Source organism: Triturus cristatus, chromosome 7 (assembly GCF_964204655.1).
Source record: "Triturus cristatus chromosome 7, aTriCri1.1, whole genome shotgun sequence".
Lineage (NCBI taxonomy): Eukaryota > Metazoa > Chordata > Amphibia > Caudata > Salamandridae > Triturus > Triturus cristatus.
The window spans coordinates 91,037,346-91,063,434 of NC_140590.1; the positions used below are offsets into that span (position 1 = coordinate 91,037,346).

At 44.3% G+C, this 26,089-nt stretch overlaps 1 protein-coding gene across 3 annotated transcripts in view; it reads right to left on the bottom strand.

The window, feature by feature from the left end:
* The window catches only part of LOC146808895 (uncharacterized), a 403,463-nt gene extending 384,643 nt beyond the window's left edge, over positions 1–18,820 (bottom strand). For 2 of the 3 annotated variants that reach the window (XM_085614249.1, XM_085614251.1), the window contains exons 1-2: positions 18,686–18,820; positions 8,520–8,648 (exon numbers count right to left, since the gene is read on the bottom strand). In XM_085614249.1, coding sequence (XP_085470375.1) covers positions 8,520–8,648; positions 18,686–18,761 — 205 coding nt within the window. In that variant the 5' untranslated portion in view covers positions 18,762–18,820. The remainder of the gene's footprint in view (positions 1–8,519; positions 8,649–18,685) is intronic. The other variant, XM_085614250.1, reaches the window with a different exon arrangement.
* Positions 18,821–26,089: the final 7,269 nt, after the last annotated feature.

Below are 26,089 nucleotides of genomic sequence, written 5' to 3' on the forward strand. Positions count from 1 at the left end.
TCTGTTAATAAATTATTGTACTTCACTTCCTGAACCCTCGTGGTGACGGAACCTGAGGGCCGCGACTCGAGTCGGCCATTTTGAATGGAATAAAGCCCACTTAGAAAACCTCTTATACCACGGATTCTGCCTCTTGTTATTTTGAGCTATTTACTTTATTTTAAGATTCCGTATGAAATTCAGTCCGGTAATATTTATTTTATTTACCACAAGACGTTAATTAATTTTTTGGGCTTTGAATATGATTGATGGGCGAGAACTGAATGCAATTTTATTAAATTCCAACCTGCCATGTCCGAAGATCCAGACAAGATGGTATCTAAGTATTCTGCAAGGTTAACTGAAGCTGTCAATAAGCTCCAGTCAAACAGATGGTTCCCAGAAGAAATAAACCTACATTTCCATGGATCGGGGAAACGCTGCGGGCTGCTAAAAAAAAGCTGTCGCAAACAAGAAGGAAGTTGGAGGGAAAACAATGATAATAAAGAAAGAGAAAAATAAAAATCTCTACTGGCAGATTATAAAAATCTCATTATGAAGGAAAAATTACAGTATTTTATCAATTCTATTGAAAAAGCCTGCTGTACCTCTAAAGCCCTTTTTTAAGACATCTCCAAACTTTCCTCTTTGGCTGGTATGAATACGGATAATATTAATCAGGAATTCTGTGATTCACTAGCTTCATTCTTTACAAATAAAGGAGAGCTTATTTTTAATATGTTCTCTTTGAATATAAAAGTACCTTCTAGTAGGAGAGACATTCATCTTAGGGACTGTAAGAAGGTCTCCTTCGCTGAGTTTAACCCTTTCTAAATAGACCAAGTCAGACATCTGGTTCTTTCAACCAAGTCTGGCTCACCTCATGATCCCTGCGCTCCTAGAAACATACAGCTTATTCCTGACCCGGATTGCTGTCCAACCGACTTCCATATTTAATGGTGCTTTTAGGACCAATCTCTTTCATAAAGTCTGGAAAGTTGCCTCAATTCTCCCTCTGCTTAAGAAAGCTAACCTGAATGCCCTTGATCCCAATAGTTACAGACCTATCTTCAGGCTGCCTTTTACAGCTAAAATACTGGAGAAGGAAATGAACTGTCAATTTTCAGCCTTTCTGGATAGTAATCAGTTATTGGGTGATTCCCAATATGGATTCCGTACGGGTCATACTACTGAGTCTGCTCTTATTGCAGCTACAGAGAGGGTTAGGGCCACAGTGGATGATGGGAGTCAAGCTGCCCTTATTCTTCTTGACCTTACTGTGGCTTTTGACACAGTCAATCCCGACCTTTTGCTGAAGCAGCTTGAGGAACTGGGTATAAAACAGGCACTGTAAGCCCTTTTTAGATCCTTTCTCACAGAGCAAAGTCAGACTGTGTCCATAGGTGACTTTACATCTAAACCCGAGTCCTACTCTTTTTAATATTCATGTTACCCCGCTGGCCGCCCTGGTAAAATCATTCGGTCTATGTATCGTCTCATATGCGGATGACACATAAATTGTTGTCTCCCTTTCTAGGAAGGGCCCCAACGTAAATGAGTCATCCCAGAATTTCATGCGGGAGGCCTGTGCGTGGAGAGATGCACACTGTCTTAGACTGGACTCTGCAAAAACCAGAGATCATGTTATTTGGGAAAAATACCTCCTTTTGGATTCCCATATGGTGGCTGGACGAATTGGGTTTGCTCCTGGTTCCTGTGAATAAGGTGAAAAACCTGGGTATCCTGATTGACAATAAATTGACATACAAAGAACAGGTCGATAAGGTAACCTCTACAGCCTTTTTTAGGATGTATGATGTTACAACGCGATCATTTAGATCGCGGTACATTACATCGGTGTTTTTACAACGCAAGTCGTTACAATGACTTGCGCTGGAGGACACTGGACTTAGGAACAGTATGATTTACTATTCCAACTCCAGCCTCCATGCAGTAGGGAAGGTGTTGGAATAGTAAACCAGACTATTCCTTAGCCTATAGCGCCATCCAGTTTCTGTTCAGCTAGGAATTTAGTTGTGCCACCCTACCAGCTCTCCTCATGGTTCTTTTTAGTGCCAAGACACCTTAGAGTATTTGTTTGCACTTTATAAACTCAGATCAAATCATTAAGGTTTCCACCCTTTTCATAAGCATTCCACCTGGCCACCTGTCCAAAGGCATGGCAAGCTGGTCTTCCTAAAGTGCACACACTTCCGAACGTTTTAGTTGTTTCAAAAGGTGAAGTCAAAGGTTCAGTCCACTCTGAGGCAGGCCCCCCCTCAGGCAAACACACCACAGACTGATCCTATAATACTGGGCCATTTATCCGTCCGTGTGACAGTGCGCTCTACAAATCTGCATAGCATTACAGTCCTTGCTTTCAGTTTTCCTAAATCAGGATGTGACTTAATAGATTGGAATATGTTTTGTAGAAGTGTGGGTGTGGGGTGTTTTTGTGTGTATGTATATATGTGTAACCATGCACATATGTGGTGTGTAGCATACTTAAGGCTCTGTTAGTTGGTGGTTTGTGCTTTGCTTGTGTTTATCTAATAAAGCGCTTCTTCATGAACACTGCCTGGTATCCAAATGTCCTTCTGATTAAGGGTCATAGTGGTTGCAGTTTGTTTTGTTTCCATTAACGCCCCACTTGCAGGCTATATGGTGGCGTGTCCCCATGTAACATCCTATCAAAATGCTGTCCCAGAAGTGTGTAGGATCTGGTTCAAAGGGCAGGGCAGTCCATGCTGCACAACCTGAACTCATCTTACATTTGGTAGGCAGGTACCTGTGTGAATTGTGTAGTTTTTTTTTTATTGTGATCGTGCTGCTGTTGTGCGCGGAGGGCCTCATTCACTCCAGTCCATCGTTATGGTTCACAGGCACTCAACTTGTAGGGGGCCAACAGCGCGAGCACTGCGTGTTTCCTGTCTCTCTGCTTTTCTACATATTTATTCCCGTTCCTATCTCTTCCCGGTTATTCCTTCCCTCTCACCTGCTTCCTCCTCAACTGCTCCCTGAGATAAAACTTACAAAGAAACCTGCATTAAGAATGACACATAGGCGAAACCTATTGCATTCGCCAATGCGTGTGCTCACTGTATCCCGTCAATCTAGATGCCTCAAACCTCATCTTTCATCTCAACATCCTAGGTCCATCCTCTTCTGAATGCACACCCTCGGATCTCCTTAACTTCCCCCCCCCCCCCAAACACAACGCAGCCACTCACCTGTAAGCATGACGTTATCTTTTACCTCGGCATTGCTAATATGTTGGCAACCATCTACCTCCTTCCCATGCATTTTCACAGAATCACAATTGCAAATGAGATACATGACTATTGCTCGATGCGCTGCTCAAAGAGGCCAATGATCGGATGGGGATGTATTCTGAACACCATTTTGACTCATTGACTGGCACTGCCTCCGGGTTCCACTCCACAGCTCTCAACCGTGGCCCGTTACAAACACATGGGGATGACTCAGCTCATAGCTTGCACTATAGAAAAGTAATATGCTGCATGAAATGCCTGCCAGTGGGTCAGAAATAAGTTTGGAATACATGCTCATACAATCCTTGGCCTCTTTACAGAGCGCACAGAGCGATAGATGCCCTTTTTAGTATGCTTGCTATTAAAACTGAGGCCTTTGAGAGCACAGATTTTTTTTTCACTTGTGTGAGTTGCTTGTTCCAGCTTTTACCTTGCATTACCCATAGTCCCTGATTACAAGTTGCCTGGCATTTTCCAACCCATGCGTAAACCCCTCTTTGCGAATGAGTCGTAATTCATTCGTAAGTTGACTGGTATATACCCCATCCATTAAATTACGGTAGCATTAAATACCTCACTATTAGTTAAATTTCAGCAGGTGAAACCTGTTGGAATTTAGCAGGGAAAAAGTGTGTGTTATTTCCCAAAAATTTGTGACAGGTGTTATTTATCTCACCCAATAAATAACGAACCTTATGATAAAAAGAAATTCGGAGTCAGGGCCATAGTTGTCAATTGATAAGTTATCAACAAAACCACAGGAACCAGAGAACAAAGAAAACACCTAGGCCAAAATATGGTCTCACCAGTGGCATAATATTAGCCCCCGCAGGGCCCTAAGTGCGGGGGGGGGCCTTGACCTCAAGGCACTGTGCACGGGCAGTGGGCCCCTGACCTGAGAGCTGATTGGCTCCCGAGCTTGGGGGTGGGGTCCTTCCAAGTACTTTGAAAGGGGGGGTGGTCAAGTTTCGCTACATCACTGGGTAACACATGTTCTCATAGACCCAGACTGAGCAAACAAGTCGTTTCATACATCATACCCCTAATATTTAGGAGAGGAGCTCGTGCTAGCTGAGATCAGTAAACACGAGAGCTCTGTGCCGGATACTGGGGATACAGTATCAATCAAAGTGTCACACCCATGGGACAGCGGGCAGGTGAGAAGCCCCAGACGTTTCCTGTGCACGGGCACCTGTGATGAGAGAATGGGCTCCGGGCACTGAACAAAGGGAAGTACTGAGCCCAAGTATGATTGCAGAGTGACGTGTTTCATGGATAACTGATTGGCAAATAATCGATTCACATAAACAGAGGGGCCCAATGTAATATCCTTCCATGCAACGCAGCAAGGCTACTTGCTGCGCTGCATTGTGGGAAAGGGAGAGAGCTGAAATATCTACTAAAATCCAGTGCCCTTCTGCTGTCTTAAATTGATCTAGGACTTCAGGCAGCCTAGCGCCAACGCAGGCCACCTTGCACCATGGCGCTAGGGTACCTGGGCTATGGGAACAACTGTTTTCGTGTAGGAAGGAACACCTCCCTGCACAAAGCAATGCTTAGAGGGGTTTTCCTCTTTCTATGTTTGCTGCAGGATGCCGCACACATAGCAAGATGAAGTAAGCAGCATAAATGAAGATATTTCTCCTCGCTGTGTCATCCTCGGGTAGGCGCATCTTTTTGGTGCATACCTAGCTTTTCTACGCTTAGTATATCTGGGTTTGCTTCAACATTCCTGGGTGGATGCATTGGAATGCCCATGCTCAACCCTTAGAACGCTTCCCTCATGAAAGCAATGCAAGACAGCGCTATGCGCTGCGTTGTGTTACTTTTTTTTTAGGTCTCGCCTGAGCCAGCGCATTAGCGCTGCTCTCGCGAGAGCTTTTGTAAATGGGGATCTGGAAGTGCAAACGAGTGCTTTCAGGCCTCCAAATACAGTGCATGTGCGCCGGGCGCGCGCACCATTTGGCAGCCTGCACACCATTTGCTTTCACTTTCGCGGCCGCTTTGATGTTTGATCGCGACCGCGATCACTTTCACTTTCGCGGCCGCTTGTTCTTATTTAAAACCCGTTTCGTTCTTTACGTACTTCTCGCTCCCCGTCTTTATTTTATTGAACAGTTCAATGGTCGATGTTACCACTGTGAAAGTGAAATTCGAGAAATAATGTTTGCCTCACCAATTGCATGTCGCAATCAGTACGCAGGAGGCAACTCTCATAATAGCCATGAAGTCTCTTCATTGTGATTGTTGTACCTTACAGCGAACTCATTTCATTCATGTTTTTTCGTCAAATACCTTTTCTGTTCAAAACAAATACCCATGAAAAGCATGTAAGGCACATTCCATGGATGCAGAACCACGCGGTGTGATGTGTTGTTTATGTCCATGGTTTAAGGAGATGCGTTCTGGGTTCTGATTTGAGCCACTTGAGGTTTCGCCTCTCTTGAGTCATGTCCCATCAAACCATGGCAAGAAATAGTATATGGCACCCTGCACATCATTTCAACATACACACAATAAAGGGACACACAATTTCGCAACACCATATTTAACACTGTAGTATGTGCCTTAACAAGCCATGCTCAAAGCATTGCAGAAGTACCTGGCACCGCTTGGTGCATCATCAAATAAGGATAAGAGAGCATCTTAAAGTCGATAACCATTAAACCGATGTTTTTTTCATCAGTGAGCATGCAAGCTTTCACGTCCTCTGTGATTGGCTAAGCTCCTCTTCTGTTGTATTGCTGGAGGAAGATTACTCTCAACGAAAAGACCCTATGAGCAATATTGCACTACTACCCCAGCACAAAAGCAGAGGCAATACTGATAGGGTCTTGTCCTTAAGGTCACAAGCTGCAGAGGGAGGCAGGTTAACGAAGAAAGGCTCTAACCCGGGACCAGGAAATGTAGTCCCTGCCAACAGGTATGACTTCACCAGGCTTCACACAAACTTGTATACAACAAATTATTTTGTATAATGCACATTTTTTTTAGCAAGCATACAAGCGACATCAAACTGAGGTGGCCTTTTTTCCCCCATTTTAACTTTCATTTTATTAAACTATTTTAAAGTGTTAAGACCTAGCGGTTGATGGTCACATTTTAAATGAATAGATTTTTAAGCATTTCTCTTCTTAAAAGTCAGAAAAACACAACCACAACAGATCGTAAGAACATTGGAAACAGTCAAATAGATGCATATTTCCGCAACACTGTAAATAATGCCGATTTGCTTTTAAACGTTATTACTAAAAATGAAAACGTAACTTCGCAAATAAAACAGAGGTGTACGCTACACAGACCCCATGTTCATTGCGCCTACACAACTCAAGACTGAAAAATGCACTAACACGTTAGTGAAAAATACTTGAGCGCAGCTTACAACTCAGGGGCGCCATCCAGGAGTACTTCTTCAGCAATCCTAGGCACGGAGGGCGATACCGTGGGCACTGCCCTCTGCCCACTCCTATGGCTGAGCACTTCACGCTCCTTTCCCCTAGCCTTTCTAAAGGCATTACATGGAGGTGGACGGGAGACAATCCCCTAATTTATGAATTTGTAGCTAATTTATGCATTCCACATTGATCTGGGCCTGCCATAAATATTCCTGACGTTCCACAGGGCGGTGTGAGACAGGCCTGGCCTGCTTTGAAGTTGGATCACTAAACTAGGAGAAAAGCGCACCCAACCCCGGACACTAAAAATAACTGATAACAGGCAAAGGGCGCTTTAATTGTTTTTAAATGGCACAATAAACACAAGTATTTACATTGCAGTTCACTCCCACTCTTGACTTCCAACAGGGGCTGCTCCCTGGTAGCAGATTGGGCGTGCGCTACTATTTATCGATTGTAACCTTTTCTTGGGTTTATGAAGAGTTAAACAGTCACCTTTCAACAAGGTGAAAAGCAAGGTACACAAGGCCTCCACTTAGCTCCAGGATTTGTTTCATATCATGAGCAGTACCAAGAATGTTTCTATATAAAAAAACAACTTCGAAATCAAACATTTTCCAATTATAATATCCAATTCCGTTAAAACCATATATAAAAAATCCACATAAGACTAGCATTTGCAATGCAATAGGTCTCGCATTTACACGAGTTTAAGCAATTGGCAATGAAAATGACAATGCCTTTTATTTATGTTCAAAAAACAAAAATAAAAGGCATTGTCATTTGCAATGTCAATAGCTCAAACTCCCGTAAATGCGAGACCTATTGCATTGCAAATGCTTGTTTTACTAAGCCACGGAAATCAGTCTAAATCTCGAAATACATTTTGCATTGGGGCTGCGTTGTAAAAGTAATGCAGCCCTAACTCAAAATGTTTGAAATATGGGTCTTGATATGACTGGCACAAGAGCTGAATTGCATTCCTGAAGCATGATGCTGGCTTGATTCTTGGTTCATCTGGGAAACGGTTTTGCAGGTCTTTGCTGCTTATAGTATTTACAAGCCACAGCTACAACATACAGTTGGGACACTTTTCTTTGCTACTTGTAATAGGTTCCCTGCTTTTAGGGATACGATGTTGTGAAATCACTCCACTAAACTTAGGGACGTCCATTCCCCCGTTTCCAAGTGCACCCCAAAATTCTGGCGAAATTACATTTACATGTGTAATTATGGTGGAAAAAATTTAGGAAAGGCGCCCACAAAGTTACAACGCTGAAAGCCCAAAAGGTCTCCGCCCCCTTCTACTGGAAAACCTCCATGTGCCCACTTCAATGTTTTAACTGAAATTGAACTGAAATGGGCAAACTTTCCTAGGACTCAGGGTCACACCAAATACTACCCTGAATGTGCCTTTGTTGTTTTCAATAACAAAGTTATTTGTTCGAAATGTGTGAACTGGTCCCATAAAGGTTTCCACTGTGATCTAGAACTTAATTCCTCGCATTGAGATCACTGGCAGAGGGTAGACCTGGATTGAATTCATCCATTCAGGTACAACATAGATTCTCCTTCCTTGCAGATACATGATACATATAGGGTCCAGGTACTTGGGTACCACTGACCCCCCCCAGGAGCTATTGATGTTTCCAGCTCAGGCTCCAGGTCTCCTCTGACCCTTCCAGCAGGCCCTGGTGGAAGCAGTGAGAAGGACCATTATACACAGACAGCCTTCCATGCACAGCCAGGGCCGGGGACACGCGTGGACTTCCCTCTGATAAGGCGCGTGCTATCCTATGGTCGTCATGCAGAAGGATTGGTGAATACCAGCAGACCAGTAGTGGTGATCTGAAGAACATAGGGTGATACTTACGAAAGGAGGCTAGCTCGGAGATGGTTGCACAAGTGGAGTTCTGGCAGGGAACGGATGTGGGATCCAAGCAGGCGTAATGATTCCTCCCCAGACACTGGTTGCATCGCAGCCCGCTTCCATCTGGTAACACTGGTGAAAAGATACTTGTTTGAGGAACATTTGGAACTTAGGTACAATGTCTGCAGAGTTCTATTTTTCATGTCCTGAGGACCCGCCCTTTGCTAAATATGACACATTTCCTATTTGGCCACCCCTCTGTAGGACAGCGCTCCTTTTTGAGGCCAGGGGGCATATTTTAAAGCCCCTAGCGCCCCTGGAGCAGCGCTTTCTTGGACGCTCAGGCGGCGCCGTATGCTGGCCCATATTTACAAGGCCATGCAAAACCACTTTGCGTGGCTTTTCACAGCCTTGTAAATATTGCCCTCTTTAGCGCAGTACTCTGCGTTAAAGGGGAATGTCATGGGTGTTGCTTTGAGTGTTTCCACGCAACTCCCGTGGCTTTTTGACACTGCCCCAGATTTACAAGTATTCCTAACCCTGAGACTGTGCCAAAAACGAACAACTTTCCAATGAAGGGGAGGAGGGGTCATTAAAGGTGCCAACGAGGAGAAATACTTTTATTTCTCCTTGCTTTTTTCTCTTTCTATGTGTGCTGTATTCTGCAGCGCACAAAGAAGTACCAATACCCTATGAATGATTGTTTTTTGGCAGGAAGGTGTCCCTTCCTGCACAAACGCAACTATCCCTGCAAAACAGGATCCATGCACCATGCTGTAAGAATGCCTGATTTGGCGCATGGTTGATGTTTGTGCGCCAGCGCAGGGGAAAGCACAGGGGTGCGCATATTGTAAATATAGCGCATCCCTGCATTTTTGAAATGACACAGTTTGGCACAGCAGAATTGCTTGCAGCACCGCGCTGTGCCATCTCATTGTAAACATACCCGCAATGCTTTCTTCCCACTTGAAGCAGTACATACATACTTAGGACAGTTACTGCCAAAACCATCACTTTACGATATTCCTGTCTGTAGGGTACTGGAGTGCACTGGTGCTATCAATTAGTACATTTCTAATGCACAGTCTTGTGGAATAGGTGACAAGGGTCACATTACCCAGGCAGGAATGAAACACTACAATGCAACATAACAGGTAATAAAGACAGAGACCAGGGTAGGATGTATGTCGTTACAACGCACACTTTTACAACGCATGCACTTACAACGCATTTTTTACAACGCAAAATCCATTACAACGCATTCCATTACATCGCAGGACACTACAACGCATTTTTAAAAACTACCTTTACAACGCATTCCATTACAACGCATACTACCTTTACAACGCATACCATTACAACGCATTATATTAAATTGCATTTAAGGTAAGTATTAGATAGTATAGGGGTAAACATTACTTTTCGAACTCCAGGGGGTGCAACAGTAGGGAAAGTGTTGGATAGTATAGGGGTAAAAATTACTATTCTAACTCCAGGGCGTGCAACAGTAGGGAAAGTGTTGGATAGTATAGGGGTAAAAATTACTATTCTAACTCCAGGGGGTGTAACAGTAGGGAAAGTGTTGGATAGTATAGGGGTAAAAATTACTATTCTAACTCCAGGGGGTGCAACAGTAGGGTAAGTGTTGGATAGTATAGGGGTAAAAATTACTATTCTAACTCCAGGGGGTGCAACAGTAGGGTAAGTGTTGGATAGTATAGGGGTAAAAATTACTATTCTAACTCCAGGGGGTGCAACAGTAGGGTAAGTGTTGGATAGTATAGGGGTAAAAATTACTATTCTAACTCCAGGGGGTGCAACAGTAGGGAAAGTGTTGGATAGTATAGGGGTAAAAATTACTATTCTAACTCCAGGGGGTGCAACAGTAGGGAAAGTGTTGGATAGTATAGGGGTAAAAATTACTATTCTAACTCCAGGGGGTGCAACAGTAGGGAAAGTGTTGGATAGTATAGGGGTAAAAATTACTATTCTAACTCCAGGGGGTGCAACAGTAGGGTAAGTGTTGGATAGTATAGGGGTAAAAATTACTATTCTAACTCCAGGGGGTGCAACAGTAGGGTAAGTGTTGGATAGTGTAGTGTAATATTATGCGTTGTAATGGTATGCGTTGTAAAGGTAGTATGCGTTGTAATGGAATGCGTTGTAAAGGTAGTTTTTAAAAATGCGTTGTAGTGTCCTGCGATGTAATGGAATGCGTTGTAATGGATTTTGCGTTGTAAAAAATGCGTTGTAAGTGTAGTGCGTTGTAAAAGTTGCGTTGTAAAGGTTGTTCCCCACCAGGGTAGAGTGCAAATGTTAAGGGTACAAGAAAGCTGGGTTTGAGGTATTTCAGGCCCGGACATTGGCAGAACGGTAGAGAACTGGCCCATCTTAAGTTATTTTGTAAAATAGAGCGGCTCATTTATGAGCCCTTGTGACACTTTTGCGCTACTGTTGCATAACTTTTTGTGATACCATCGGAGGCGTAAAAATGCGCCATGTTGCACCCTATTTACAAAGTGACGCATCTAGGCAGATGCGTCAATTTCTAAACCCCTGCTCTACATTATACCTGTGTCAGGTATAATGTATGCAGCATGGGCATTCCCCCACATCCGAGCCTCGTAGAGGTGGCGCAATGAAATCAATCAGATTTCACTGTGCCACTCCTAGGACGCTTCTGCATCAATATCTTACACCAGCAGACATAAGACTGACGCAGGCCCTTACACATGGTGCCTAGCCCATGTGAAAGGACACATTGCTGGAGTTGCGTCTGTTTTCAGACACACCCCAGACATGTGTCAGTTTTGCACCAGCATACGTCAGTATTCCGTGTGACAAGATGCGTCATGCAGTAAATATGACACATCCATCATGTCGCAAGGAGGGTGCACTGAGAAGTGATGCATCGCTGTTTTCACACAGCGATACGTCACTTCCCCTTAAATAAGGCCCAAAGAGAGTAAAGGTCATCCTCATCTATAGTCGAGGTTGGTTATTCCAGTAGGTTCGGGCAAACAGTTACAAGGTGTGTCACCTGGACTTCTGTATTCTTTCTTGGTAGCTACAAAGCTTTCATGTTTGTGCTGTGAGTGTTGTGGATGAATGCAGATAACTAGAGATTCGTATGCAAATAATGCAGATTAGTGCTGTGAGTGGCCCTTTTACATCATGTTGAGTGTCTTCAAATTTGACGCTTGGTTGGATGGAGAGCCAGTGAATCTCCTTGAATGTCAGGTGATGCGGTTGCATTTTCATGGTCTTGTTAACTGGGGAGTAGATAAAGTCTGATTGGCATATGGTTGGGGCCTCTCTGGACTGTCTACATGAGGATCCCACTGATTACTCTGCAATGGGATCCAATAGGATCCAAGTTCCTGTTAACTGATGAGGCCAAACTAGATTGAAACCAGTCTGAGGTTGCTTGTGTTCTTGTTCAGAGGGGATGCATTCTAGCAGTTTGGCTGGACTGCTCCTATTGGAGAAAGAGCAAGGTTGATTTGCATATAAATGATCTCTAGTGGTACTGTGAGCAAAAGAAAAATAATGGACTGGAATGATGTCCAGAGTAATCCCCAAAAGATGAGATGGTTTCAAGCTGTCCAACCAAATGTGTTTTTCTTCTATTTTTGACTCGTCCAACAGCCGCACAATAGATGACTCTGAAGTCTGGGCGGCCATTCAGCAGGGCTTTGCCCCATCACAGTTTGAAAGAATTGTGCTGTGGAATGAAATACGTAAGCCGAGGAGTAGATCTACGAAGAAGAATCGTCTGATGTCATGCCACCTGAGCTTCTTCTCAAGATGCCCAATGAAGGATAGACCAACATTAATGCAGATTTCGAGGGACCCATCAGCGGTGGCAAGTGAGGGAGAAATCATTGATCTCCTTGGCGATGAGCCATATGTAGTTACCGCTTGTATTTGTTAATGGGAATGAGCCATGCATTGGTTGGGTTTAACTTGGGAAAGACTTTGAACATCCAGAGTTTAAAGCTCACCATACAATGTCTTATGTGCCAGACAGCAGTTTCTGATGGAACCCTAGGGTAAATGTTTCTGATTCTAGGATTCTTGCTTGTGTTGGGCAATGTTTACCCTCGACATGCAGACTGAATGTTATGAGAGTGAGAATGGAGCCCAGGGCATATCTTTATTTCACAGAGAGAGGGGTTGTTTTGGATGTATCCATTTCAGCATTTTGCTGTCTTTTTCAAAGCTTTGCCTTCATTGTCTTTAACAGTAATTGGATGGAAACGCTCAGTGGACTCTGCATTGTGAATGGAAAGTTTGCGAGCGGCACAAGAGTCTTCAAAGGTTAGTCGTCTCAGGGAAACGTTTTTTCAGGTTTGTTGCTGGTGCAGGTGCTGGTGTTGAAGTCTAAACATGGGGATTTGGTTTTCATTTTCTGGCATGGAGGACAGAGTGGGTGTCACCAAGTGTTACGTATCAATGTGGGAAACATGTTGACTGTTCAGTTGTGGTGGAGAGAGCAAAAGGCATGCTGTGGGTATCCAAGAGGGATGTGTTTGTAGACTCTCCAACTGAAGTTTGATGTTTTTTGTGGCTCTCCTTCGGTTGGAGGAGTTTAGGTGCGGAAGCTACATTTCTACCAAAGTTGTGGGTGGGCACTGAGACATACTGCTAGAAGCAATATTAGAAACCATATAGTGCTGCTTACCCATTTTTAGAGTGGCGAGGTAGATTTTCAAAATGGATACCTCACCACACTGTGGTGGATTGCTTGTTTGGTAGTCTACTTGCTGTGAACCTATATTGGTGCAATTCGTAAGTGATTAGATCACTCAAGCATTAGAGGAGATTACATGTTTGTGTTTTTTCTTCTTTGTTTTTTGTGTTGGAGAATTCTCTGAGGTAGAAATCACCAAGATGGGCATTGCCAATGTTAGAGGTGGAGGTAAATGAAATGGGGTTTGAAACAACATCCAGACAGTTATGTCTGTAGTCAAGGGTAGTAGCTGAGCTGAAATGTGGTGAAGTGGGTGGGACTAGATTCTTCAGTGTGCTGAGAGGCTGTCAAATGTGGATGGATAGAAAAGGGAAGAGCAGAGACTGAACAGGAGGATTTACCTGATTTGTGTAAGTGGTATTGATGGGCGAAGCTGTAGTCAGCTGAAAGAGCTCATGTAAGACTGGTGAGCAAACTCTTGTCTCAGGTTGCCTACATTGTGTGCGGTGGTTTAACCTGAGTGTCATGGGCCCTAGTGTAAGAAAGGACATTGGGAGCCCCTGCTTGATATAAATGAGGTTCAGTGGGCCCATCACACCTTTGGGCCCAAGTGTCGCTGCACCTGCTGCACTAATAGTAGCTACACCCCTTCTTATGGGTCTCCAGGATACTCATTTTACCTGTCTTTCCTTCATGCATTTGTATCTTTATCCCTCTCTCCTTCCATCTCCTTTATCTATTTCACGCTCTCCTCCCTATTCCCTTCCTCTGTCTCTCTCTTATGATCTTCAGTCTCTTACTCATCCTCATCTCCTTTCTTGACATCCTAATGTATGGTCCCTTCCTCTTCCTTGTCCATTTTGCTCATCATTATTTCATTTCTCTTGCTTGCTCACCCATCTTTCCGTCTCCAATCCGCTCACCTTTTTCCCCTCCCGGTTCTTTCACCCACTCTTTCTCTTTCAACCCTTCTCATTTCCTTCTTAGTTTTGCCCTTAAACCCTGCTCCCTCTGTACACCACTCCCTTCCAGTCTCTCAGTCAAGTAAACACAGAGCCAGGCCCAGGCATGCCAAAAGTGTTTCAAAAATATGAACAGGAGGCTTCAGAAATAAGTCCAGATGGTGCAAAATCGACTGGCTCTTTCCTCCTTCGCCTCTGGACCCCAGTGCCACTGCACCGGCTGAACAACTGGTAGCTACGCCCGTGACTGTGTGTGAAGTTGGAACAGATACATGTTTTTAGGTGACATGTGTACATGTACATGCAAGAGTTCCCTCCACCTGTATCCTCCTCAGTCCCTTCCACCCTCCCTACATCCCTCGCCCTTGCGCTCCTCTCTTCGCCTTTCCATGCTTTCCCACCCTTTCTGTTCCTCCCCACTTCTCTTGTTTGCCACCCTCCACTCCTCTCATACCCTCCTCTACACATTCTCCCAGCCATTCTTTCCACTCTCCATCTACTCTTTTTAAAGTTCCTTCTCTTATTTGTTCAGTAAACTACCTTTGTGTAGCTGTTATTATTAATATATAAGGGGCATCTATAACTCCTGGTGCCCATGCGCTAAATAAAACTGGAAAAATATAAATACATGTGTACCAATTCTAAGTGGCATAGCAAGGTCGTCGCGGGCACTGGTGTATCAAGGTGAATGGGCCCCCAATCTATTGGGAAGCAATCATTAAAGGCATTTTCCTCTTTCTATGTGTGCTGCAAAGAGGAAAAAAAGAGGAGAAATTAAAGTATTTCTCCTCGTTGTGCCTCCTTAGGCCTCCCCGGGGGTGCGTAGGATTCTGGCTCATTTCCAGGTTTACAAAATGTTGTAAATATGGGAATGCGTCAAGTTCCATGGATGTTGGTGGGAACGCCTATAGCAACACCCATGGAACGCCCCTTTCACGCAGCGTTATGCGTGAAAGGGAATCATATTTACACAGGGTGACTTTACATGGCATTCCAAAAATAGGGAAGCCCAGTGTGCTCCCGGGCATCGATAAAAGTGACGCACTGTTGAGTGACGCACTGGCGGTGCGATGGGCTTGTAAATAAGCCCCGGGCTTCTTCCATCCCCCAATGCCACTTTGTAGGCCAAAAATCTTCAAGAAATTAAATGAGGCTCAAATGGATGGACTGCTTCTCTTTGCCACAGTATATTGTTAGCATACCTTTTTAAAAACTTTGTAGAAGTTGTTTACTAAACTCATCGGGCCCGATTCACAGAACTAACTTAAGACAATATCCTAAACTTACTACTTATGGTATTCACAGAAGTTAGGATTTTGTCCTAAGTTTGACTTAAGACAAACTTAAGACAGACTTAAGACAAACTTAAGAGAAACTTAAGACGAACTTAAGACAAACTTAAGACAGACTTAAGACAGACTTAAGACAGACTTAAGACAAACTTAAGACAAACTTAAGACAAAATCCTAACTTAAGTCTGTCTTAAGTCTGTCTTAAGTCTGTCTTAAGTTTGTCTTAAGTCTGTCTTAAGTCTGTCTTAAGTCTGTCTTAAGTTTGTCTTAAGTTTGTCTTAAGTTTGTCTTAAGACAAACTTAAGACAAAATCCTAACTTCTGTGAATACCAAAAGTAGTAAGTTTAGGATTTTGTCTTAAGTTAGTTCTGTGAATCGGGCCCTCTGTCTCTGATATATGTTAATTCTAGTTAGAATTTGCTGCAGGAGTGGCAGCCTCCCTCCTCCAGGCTTGTCTACATCTGACCTGGCAGTTTTCCACGTGGGGGCCTCAGAGCACATACTTGTCCATGGCTCAGCTGCGTTCTAAGTTGAGGACTGATGCTGCAGTCACCCGCTTACAAAGCAGCTAGGCTCCCTGCGAGCAGCATCCGGCCCCCACGTGCAGCCTCCGAGACTGCTGCTGCACATCTGTGTCTCGCTCATGTAACACTAAGGCCACCAGCATCCGGCCCCCACGCGCAGCCCCCGAGACTGCTGCTGCACATCTGTGTCTCGCTCATCGTAACACTGAGGCCAGGACGGGTGAACAGTGCCAGGCTCCAGCTAGCAAAGGGGCCCCTCACAGCTCCTGGACCCACTTCCTAGACCCTTAACAGCCACACCTCTGACCCACACATGCTGCACATTCAGTATTTCAACAGCTGTGCATTCCTTCTTGACTCACTTTTCTATCGAATGCTGAGGCTGATTACACTTGCCACATTGTTCAGCGTGCTCTGCAGAGAGGCCAAGGATTGGATGAGCATGTTCTAAACACCTCATGACCCATTGGCAGGCACTGTGAGAAACTTTCGCTACTTTCAGCCTGAACTTCAGAGCCTCAATTATGCCCCATCAGGTACACCTAGCTTTAAACCACACTCATCCAGACGGGACTCAATATTTGCAATACAAGAGCCATTTGTGGATCGGAAGTTAAACTTTTGGAAAAATAATAAAATCTTAGGAAATTCAAGATGAAGTGAAACATTTGAAATGTAAACAGGGATTGTATATTACTGTAAAGAGGTACCTTCTTAAGGACTTTTACACTTCAGGAAATCGTTGGTGGTTTCATTTGAAGTGTTAAGGACATAAGTATTATTTCTGGGTAAAGACCCATTTCAATGTCATCTTTAAATTTCTTCCAGTGGAAAATACCGACAGGACTATTAATATTCAAAGCTCTGCTCCTGGCACCCCCTTGTGCAGGTGGACACACTGCACAGCCAACCTTATGTTTTTAGATTGAGCCTACCAGACAGGGCAAACTCTCTGGTTGCAAAATACATTATATGGTGTTCCCAAGAGCATAGCGGGGCTTGCAGCCCATCCCTTGCTTACCATTGGTTGGATCTACTGTCTCTCTCATTTGCCTGCTTCTTATTCAGTTGCTTGCCTTGCCCATCGTGCTTCTGTCTCTCCCCTGGCTTTTAAGCCAATGTACTTGTGTCCTTCCACTGATCACTTTTAGATAACTCGCTTTTACTCTTGTCCCAAGCAGTCCACGAGAGTGCATGTGTTTTCAAGCTCTGTCCCTAGGGCTCTTTTCTTCTTCCCTTTGGGCCCATTTTGTCACTGCCATCTGTGTGTTCCCCCCACCCCGCCGCCTCTGTGATGTGCTCACCATTGTTTGCTCTTCCTCACCATGTTTCTGTCCTGCCTGCGTGCTCCCCCAGCCCCAGGGTGCTCTCTCTCTCTCTCTCACACACATCTGCTTTTCTTCTGCCTGCCCTTTGCATTGTTCTCTCTTGCACATTTGCTTTTCTTCTGCCTGCTCTTTGCATTGTTCTCTCTTGCACATTTGCTTTTCTTCTGCCTGCCCTTTGCATTGTTCTCTCTTGCACATCTGCTTTTCTTCTGCCTGCCCTTTGCATTGTTCTCTCCTGCACATTTGCTTTTCTCCGTCCCCCGCCCATGCCCTCCTTGCGGCTCCTCCAAACCGCAACCCATCGTTGATCTGTTCCCCACCCAAGCTCTGATGCTGTTTCTTTCCCCCCTTTTGTCTTGCTTTCATCCTCTGTGTTGCTTTCACGTCTCCCACCCTCTCTAAAAAAAATATTTTGCTCTTTATTTTTATTTTTTTATTTACCAATACAACTCGGATAAGTATATAAATAGAAAAAACAAATCTGCATCATTTTGTAGGCGTGTGCATGTGTGGTATGAGATCTACACAATTACCAGGGTGGCTGCATCCTAGGCTCTTTTTGTACATATTTCTGTAGCCACGCTGCAAAGAATCCGGGATGCTGTACAGCGTGGCTAAAACCCATTGGCAAAGACAAAAGGCCCCGAGGTGTGCGCCAGGATTTGTCATGGCTCTCTGGGGCCCGGCTCGGCTGCTTTTCTCTCTGTTCTTCCCCACCCTTCCCAAAAGCAAACAGAGCCAGGTCACAGGCAGACACTGCCACATGCTAATGCCACAGTCATCCTTTTGTTGAGTAACTTGGCCAGGCCGATGGGGAGCCCACCGCTGTGAGGAGTACAGACGCCCCTCCACTGCCTGTCTGGGGCCCGGCTCTGCTGCTTTACTCTCTGTACTTCCCCACCCTTCCCAAAAGGAAACAGAGCCAGGTCACAGGCAGACACTGCCGCATAGAGCAAGTCGGAGAATGCTGGCTTTAAAACATAGCTCCAGCTGCTGCTGGGCGTGATGGGCCCCTCGCCCCTCTGAGACCCGGTGCACTGCACCAGCCGCACAAGTAGCAGCTGAGCCCTGCTGATTTTGTGACTGAGTTCTGATGTGTCTATCCTGCTGCTATGCTCAACAGATTCCCAACATCAGGGCACTCTCATACCACAGGAAACGTAAGGGCTGCCCCAGGTATCAGGGCTTAGACGCAGGCTGTGATTGGATGTCAGGGTGATGGTCAGATGACGTCTTTCTAGCTTAGAGATGATATTGGGCAGGATATTCCTAGGGCTGGTATCTTTAGAAGTCCTTCTTTCTTAGCAGTGCTTGGGACCCCTCACCTCCCGTGAGGAGAGCGCATCCTATCCTAGATAGCGGCGCCTCACCTGCAGGCATGAACCTGATGAAGGTACCCGCGATGGCAAGGACCGTCCACACGGGGGGAGTCGGAGGGGGTGCCATGCTCCTCAAGCTGCTGTGCCCAACGTCCGGTGTGTATCCGCGAAGCTGTTTTTATGCAGTGGTTGTGCGCTGCATATGGAAAATACCCGCATTGGCACGCCGCGACACCGCTGGCAGGCGATGGAAACTAGATGCGCCAGTTTGGAGGCTTCAGAACGGCAACAAACGATGGAACAAAGCCAAGAGAGTGCCAGAGGAAATATTGTTGCTACTACATTCTCTTTAAATTGTATAATATGTAAAGGCGAAGGACGCAAAGTTAAGCTATGAGCACACAACTACAAATATCTCATCAATGCAACAAGGAAGAAAAGTTATTTAACTTTTAGCATCCATTTAGAATCATTTCTTGACTGATAAGAACAAGCTGCCATCAGCACATGCCATCGAGTGTCTAATAAATACTTCCTACACCAGAGTACGACTCAACCCTTTTAATGCGGCAGCACTAATCGTCAGCCTGAAAGGGCATCAATGTAGTTACATAGAACAAAGATCATTGTGACTATGAGTGTTCACTCCTGGTATCCTGGAGCCACCGACAAGGTTCTCCACCTAATACATTTACAGAGGTGCATGTGCACCCGCAGCCTCAGGGACACCTTCCATGCACCAGTGAGTGGCACCGTGCGCCTGCATCTCATGGGACTGCTTGTTGTCGATTCTACCACCGTGCGTTTCAGTCTCATTGGACCAGGTGGTAACACATTCTAGGCCTGTGGGTTTTGATCTTGCAGGAGCTATTTCTTAAATAGAACCATATCTGTGTATTAACTAGGGGTAGACGAGACTCGCGGAGTTTCACTCAGCAGAATTTCGCAAAGTTACATTAAAACTTCCATGGGATTCCAACAATGGGCATAACATAGGTAGCTTGTGCTGCAATTTAGTGCCAGTAGCGTGAGCAGCGCGGAAAAATCAGCCCAAACAACACCATGCATTCGCTAGAGTGCACAGCCATTTGAGTTGATTTTTTTTGGCCGCTCGAGTAGAAAATCTACTCAAGCGACAGCAAATCGACTTCAGTGGCAGCCCTCTAACTACGACTGCCCACGACTGCCAGCATTAGAGAATTGTGCTTGGGGATGCCAAATCTCGTTCGCAAACTCCATGATAAAGAGTAACACAGAGTGACCAAAATCCCACAAATCCTGTGGGCGGAATTAAACATTCTGGCAACCCTTAATATTTACATAAAATGTACTGCAATTTAAACAAAAACACTGAGATGTATAGAACCGTATTTTCTGGTTTATGCTTAAATAGGCCTCGTCTCCATTTTGACACAACATGGCTGCCTCTGCATAATAATCTTTTGTGTGTTTATATTTCTCATATGACACCACACGAAGTAACATGTGCCCTGTTTGTTTTGTAATGATACGCTGTTCTCGAAGAACTCCGGAGAATGCCTGTTGCTACTTATAAGGCTCTCCGCGCTCATACAACGGTGGCGGAACACCTATGAATCTTTTCATTGTTTATATATTGAGTTATATAGCTTGCTTGTTTTGAGATCTCGGATGACATTAGGTCAGGAGAAGTTTGATATATATGCGTAATAGGGGATAGTGCTGTCATGGTGGGATTATATGATTTATGATGCTGAATTGTGATTTGTTGCTAAATTGCGGGTGTACCACAACCATTTGAGACTCTTTTCTGAGCCTCCGGGGCTGCTGCCCGATTTCTGTAATCTTTCTGCATATTTTGGACTCATATTTTCAGATTTTGCTCTTTATTGCTTCCATTCCTAATTCTGAGAGCCTTTAGGGCAAAGGCACTTAACTCCCTGTGTCCACTGATTGATTTTTTGAACTGAGCTATCATTTTGCTTTCTGTATTGAATGAATGCATGACCAACTTATAAAGTGCAAAACAAATGCTCAAAGGCGTCAAGGCGCTGAAGCGGTTCTGCTGCTGGAAGGGCAGGAGCAACAGTTACAAGGCAAAAAGCCAGGTTTCCAAGGACCTATGAAAAGAAGGATGTGACTCAAGACAAGAGATCAATATGGGGAGAGTGTTCCAAAGCCTAGAGGCTACTACAGTAAAGGCTCTTCTTCCCCAACCTACCCGCATAAAGCTGGGGACAACCAGCTGATTTTTATTGGCGGAGCACAGTTTTCTAGTGGATGCATAGTATTGGAAGAGGTGTCTGATTCCCTCCGATCCCGAATTATGAAGCGCCTTTTCAACAGTACATACGGCCTTAAACATGATTTGTTTCTTAGCTGGGAGCCAATGCCATTTCGGAATGGGAGCAGAAATTGAGTGACATTTCGGCAAGTCCAAGACAAGTCTTGCTGCTGCATTCTGAATAAGTTGCAGCTTACTAATAGAGGTCTTATTTATTTCTAGATAGAGTGCATTACAATAATCCCTCTTGGATACAATCAATGCTACAGCTGCTTGTTTCTGCGCGGGAAGAGACAGAAACGGAAATATCTTCCTAAGGGTCCTTATAACCCACAAGCAAAACAAAACAGTCCTTTTGACCTGGAGATTGAAGGACAGCTTGTTGTCAAATAGGACACCAAGATTCTTTGCCGAGGCAACAGGACAAGGACATGGTCCAAGCGTTTCTGGCCACCATGAATGGGTCGATATTCATTGCTAGCTACCAATGATCAGAACCTCTGTTTTGTCCCCATTCAGTCGAAGGTAGTTCTTTACTATCCAGGATGCCACAGCCTTCATGCAGTTATTGATGTTGGCGGCAGAGGCCTCTATATCCTTTGTGATCGACAGAATTAATTATGTATCATCCGCATAGGATGTTGCTTCCAACCCAAATGATCTAATCAGCTTAGCCAATGGGGAGACATATACATTAAATAATGTGGGGCTCAAGGAGGAGCCCTGTGGGGCCCTGTGACCCCTCATTAACAAAAAGTGAATGTGGGGTCAGAGTAAAATTGGTCCATCTTTAATTTCTGTGACCTATCTGTCAAAAACGAGGACAGGAGCTTCAAAGCGGAATCTCTCACCCCAATTTCCTGAAGGTGGTCAATCAGCCTTGTTGGAGAGATGGTATCAAATGCTGCGGATAGGTCCAACAGAATCAACAGCACAGTATTGCACTTTAATATTTTAATAAACCTTCATGGTTTTGCCTAAATTACTGATCTCAAACTCGCTTTCTCATTATTGACTGTATTTTGCAAAGCTGTTTTGAATCTTGTCTTTAGGAACACACTGCCTATTTCGAGGTCAACACTATTCCTGATCCTGCCGATATGCGCTTCTATCATGCTGATGTTTGAGAAGTCATAGCACACTGACTGTCTCATTGAATGAGCCATTTCTCATACAGATGTTAGGCATTGTGGTCTCTTTGGGCATGCTTCTGTTGATTGTTACGCTGCTGTGCTAGTTTTATCGGCACCAGTGTTGTTGGGTCTTATCCTTCAACAGTCACTATGGACTCTTGCACTATACATATCATTCTCATTAAACAATGTGTTGTTAACCCTCAGAGTATCAACTTAAGTATCAGTAAATGAGGCTTTATTGACACACAGACTATACATTTGAGAATCATTAGACTAGGTGTTATTGCCTCAACCCATTTCAGTCACGCTGGGCCAGGAGTTGCTAATTCTAGCATTCTCCTATTCATCTGCATAGTTCAGATTTGACCACTATGCCTTTCGGTACCACTACACAAAGCAGTGACGAATCAAGCAGTATGTAATCTAATTCGTAGGAGGTGATGGTGAGTTTAGTGCACTGCCTTTCTCTTTCATTAGAATAGATGTTGGCGATTCTGACAGTTTGTATTTTTGTCATGTTGGACCAGTTGTTGCCGATTCTAGTATCAGGAAATTGTGTCTCATTGGACAAGATATTGGTGATTGTAGTACTTTGCATTTCTATTTATTTGCATCAAGAATACATGTTTAATTAGTTTGACTGTTGGATTATCTAGCAATATGCATTTAAGTATTATTTCACAAAGTTTTTAAAATCCTAGCTCCTACGCATTTCAATCACATCAACAAGTCATTGGACAAATATTTCGGATTCCAGCACTTTGCATTTTGGTCTCACTGGAGAAGGTGTTCCGATTCTGGACCCGTGTATATCAATCTTGTCAAAGACATTGTTTCTGATTCTAGCTCTGTACATGTCTGCCTTATTGGTCAGGGTGTTGCTGATTCTAACCCTTTGCATTTTGCTCTCCTTGGACCTGTTATTTCCAATTCTATCACTGTGCATTTTGGTCTCATTGGATAATGTATTTATCTAGCCCTGTGCATTTCAATCACATTGGACAAGTTGATTCCGATTGTAGCACTGTGCATTGCAGTCTTTTTGGACAAGATGCTTCTGATTCAAACCCTGCACATTTCACTTTTATTGGATACATTGTTTCTGATTCTAGCTTGAAGCATTTCTGTCTAAGAAGACATGGTGTTTCTGATTCAAGCCCTTTGCATTTTGCTCTCATTGGACAGGGTTTTTCCAATTCTAGCACGGTGTATTATGGTCTCATTGGTCCAAAAAGAAAAACTAGAATCATAACCCTGCTATCTTTGGTTTGGGACATAACAGGATTATTGAAACACTATATATTTGTTTTGCAAAAATCCAATTCAATTGTAAAGTCAGATTTAAATAAATATTTAGGAAAGGTGACTTGTAAAAAATTATACTTTACCTTTCTGAGCCTCCAGTATGCTAATTAGCTTTACTCTGCTGGCAGATGGTACCGCAAGTTCTTCTTCTTATTGGGGTGTGATAACTGCTACCAGAGCAGGAACAATGGTTAAGGCTTTTTCACAGGAAGACTGCAGGTGTGAGCTATGTAACATATGTCTATTCATAGTTAGGTATAAAGGGAGACTAGGGGAATAGAATCCATTTGTTCCAGAAGCCCTTTGTAGTCAGGTTGGCACCAGCCAAGTGTGAGGGAGAGCTGGCCCCAAAACCAGTTTGATGTAGCTGAAGCTGAAGGAACTGCTCATTTCCCTAAACACACACTTGCCTGGTAGACAGGATACATTCAGTTTAAGAAAGATTCTGCCATCCTTCCCTGAGGACTGAAAACACGCTGAAATGAGGCCCCTCCTGAAGAAACCATCCGCTGATCTAGCAGAACCAAAGAACTACTGGCCTATCTCCTTGCTCTCCTTTCCAGGTTCTCTAGAAGGCACTCAACCACCTGGAACAGAACAACCGACTGGACCCCTCTCAATCCTGATTACCACATTGGAATCCAGGGAGATGCCCTCAAATGGGTCGCCTCATACTCACCGGAAGAACTCAGACAATCCGTCTCCCAAAAATCACCTTGGAACCTAAAAAGATCATCTGCGGCATCCCCCAAGGATCGTTCCTCAGTCCTACCCTGTTTAACACGTACATGACGCCCCACGGCCAACATCGTCAGATTGCATGGACTCAACATCCTCTCCGAGGGACTCTCTCAGAAAGGAAAAGAAGATGGTGGATTGACTCCACTATTGAGAGCCTGCATCCAGAATAGCCGCAGAACTGCCTCTTTGCCATGACCTGCTAAATGTTGGAAAAAGTGACAAATGTGAAGGGTAAAACTAGTAAAGTAGACTATAATTAAACTACGGTTCCCTCATTTAGAGTCTCTGGCTTACTTGATGCTGATGCTGATCGCTGGGAAGCTACTGCGGGTCTGGAGCCTCATCCGGCGGAAGTGGATCGACTCATGACGCTCCTCTTTCGTTTGATTTCCCCTTGCTTGCACACCTGGAACCATCCCAATACGTGGAATAGCACCGCCGAAAATTGCTGCTCAGAAGGTAGATCGAGCTGGAGCTCGTACGACCACAAAAACAGCCAATCAAGCAGTGCTGGCAGCAAAAGATGAGACTCAGGCTTCTGCTACGAAGGGCAGCACAACGTGCTTGACTACTTCCAGAGTAGTACGCCCTATTCGAATCGAGCTACAACCCCATCAACTACTTGGAAACAAATAGAGCTGGTGTGAAGGACTCAAAGGAACCTGTTCTCGATGATATGTTGCTAGAAGATGAATTAACCAGTACATCCGCCCGAAAGAAAAAAGGCAATTTTATTGCTAAAAATATAAGATGTAACAAAAAAGGAATCAACAGAAAAGGTGACCTACTGCTTGGCAAGACTACAGCTGGTAAACTGGGTATAACCAGTAGCCAACTGTGTAAATGGGTTACGGCAAATGGGAAGTGAAAAATCTGATATCAAGGCTCTCTAGTTCTGGCTTAGCCCTAGGGCCAGGGGTGGGTTATAACTCTACATGTGTGATTCAAAGCACAGGTCGAGAATCAAGTCCATTTCCAGAAACTGAGCTGACGATAAAAGCAGCCGGAAGAAAACAATGGCTTCTCCAATTTTTACATCTCCCCCAGCTGCTGCCTGGGGCGAGGCTGAACTAAATGTTTCAAGTACTGCATCGTTGGAGTCTTCTGCTGGAGCAAAACTCCAAGCATTGCAGGCCCAAATAGAAAAAGTCCAGGAATTTTACACACAGGCTCAAGCAGATAGCATTAACAACATATATCACGTAGCTGCAGCAACGAGTAGCGGACACAGAAGTTCATACTTCATCTCATCAACACCATGAGTAAGATCCAAGACTGGTTCTACTCTATCAATCTCAAACTGAACCCGAAAAAAACTGAAATGATTCTCTTCTCCCAAAAAAATAGCCGACACCCCAACCAAAGCTGGATCTCTAACCTCAATACCCTTAATTGCTCACTCTCCTTATCCAACTCGGCCAAATAACTTGGGGGCATATTATCAAGAACGGCGTTAAAAATTATCGCCGGTTTAGCGGCAGAAAACTGCAGCTAAAGCGGCGATAATGGGGTTGATAATATGCCCTGGAGAATTCCAATAGAAGTCCATGTTCTGGTGTGAACATGAGCTTCTATTGGAATTCTCCAGGGCATATTATCAAGCCCATTATCGCCGCTTTAGCTGCAGTTTTCTGCCGCTAAACCGGTGATAATTTTAACGCCGTGCTTGATAATATGCCCCTTGGTTTCACCCTTGTCAAAAACCTTACCCTTAATGACCATGTAAAAAATTCTGATAAAGGAGCTCTTTTCACTCTCCGACACCTTAAGAAAATTAAACCCTTCTTTCTTTTAGATGACTTCAAATGGGTTCTCCAATCTCTTGTTCTCTTAAAACTTGACCATGGCATTGCTATCCTCACTGGAACCCCTAAAGTACACCTAGCTCCCCTTAGATTTGTGCTCCACTTGTCGGCCAGACTCATCACTGACTGCAAACGATTTGATCACATCTGACCTACCCTCAAAGCCCTCAACTGGCTACCCATTGAAGGCGGATACTTCTACAAG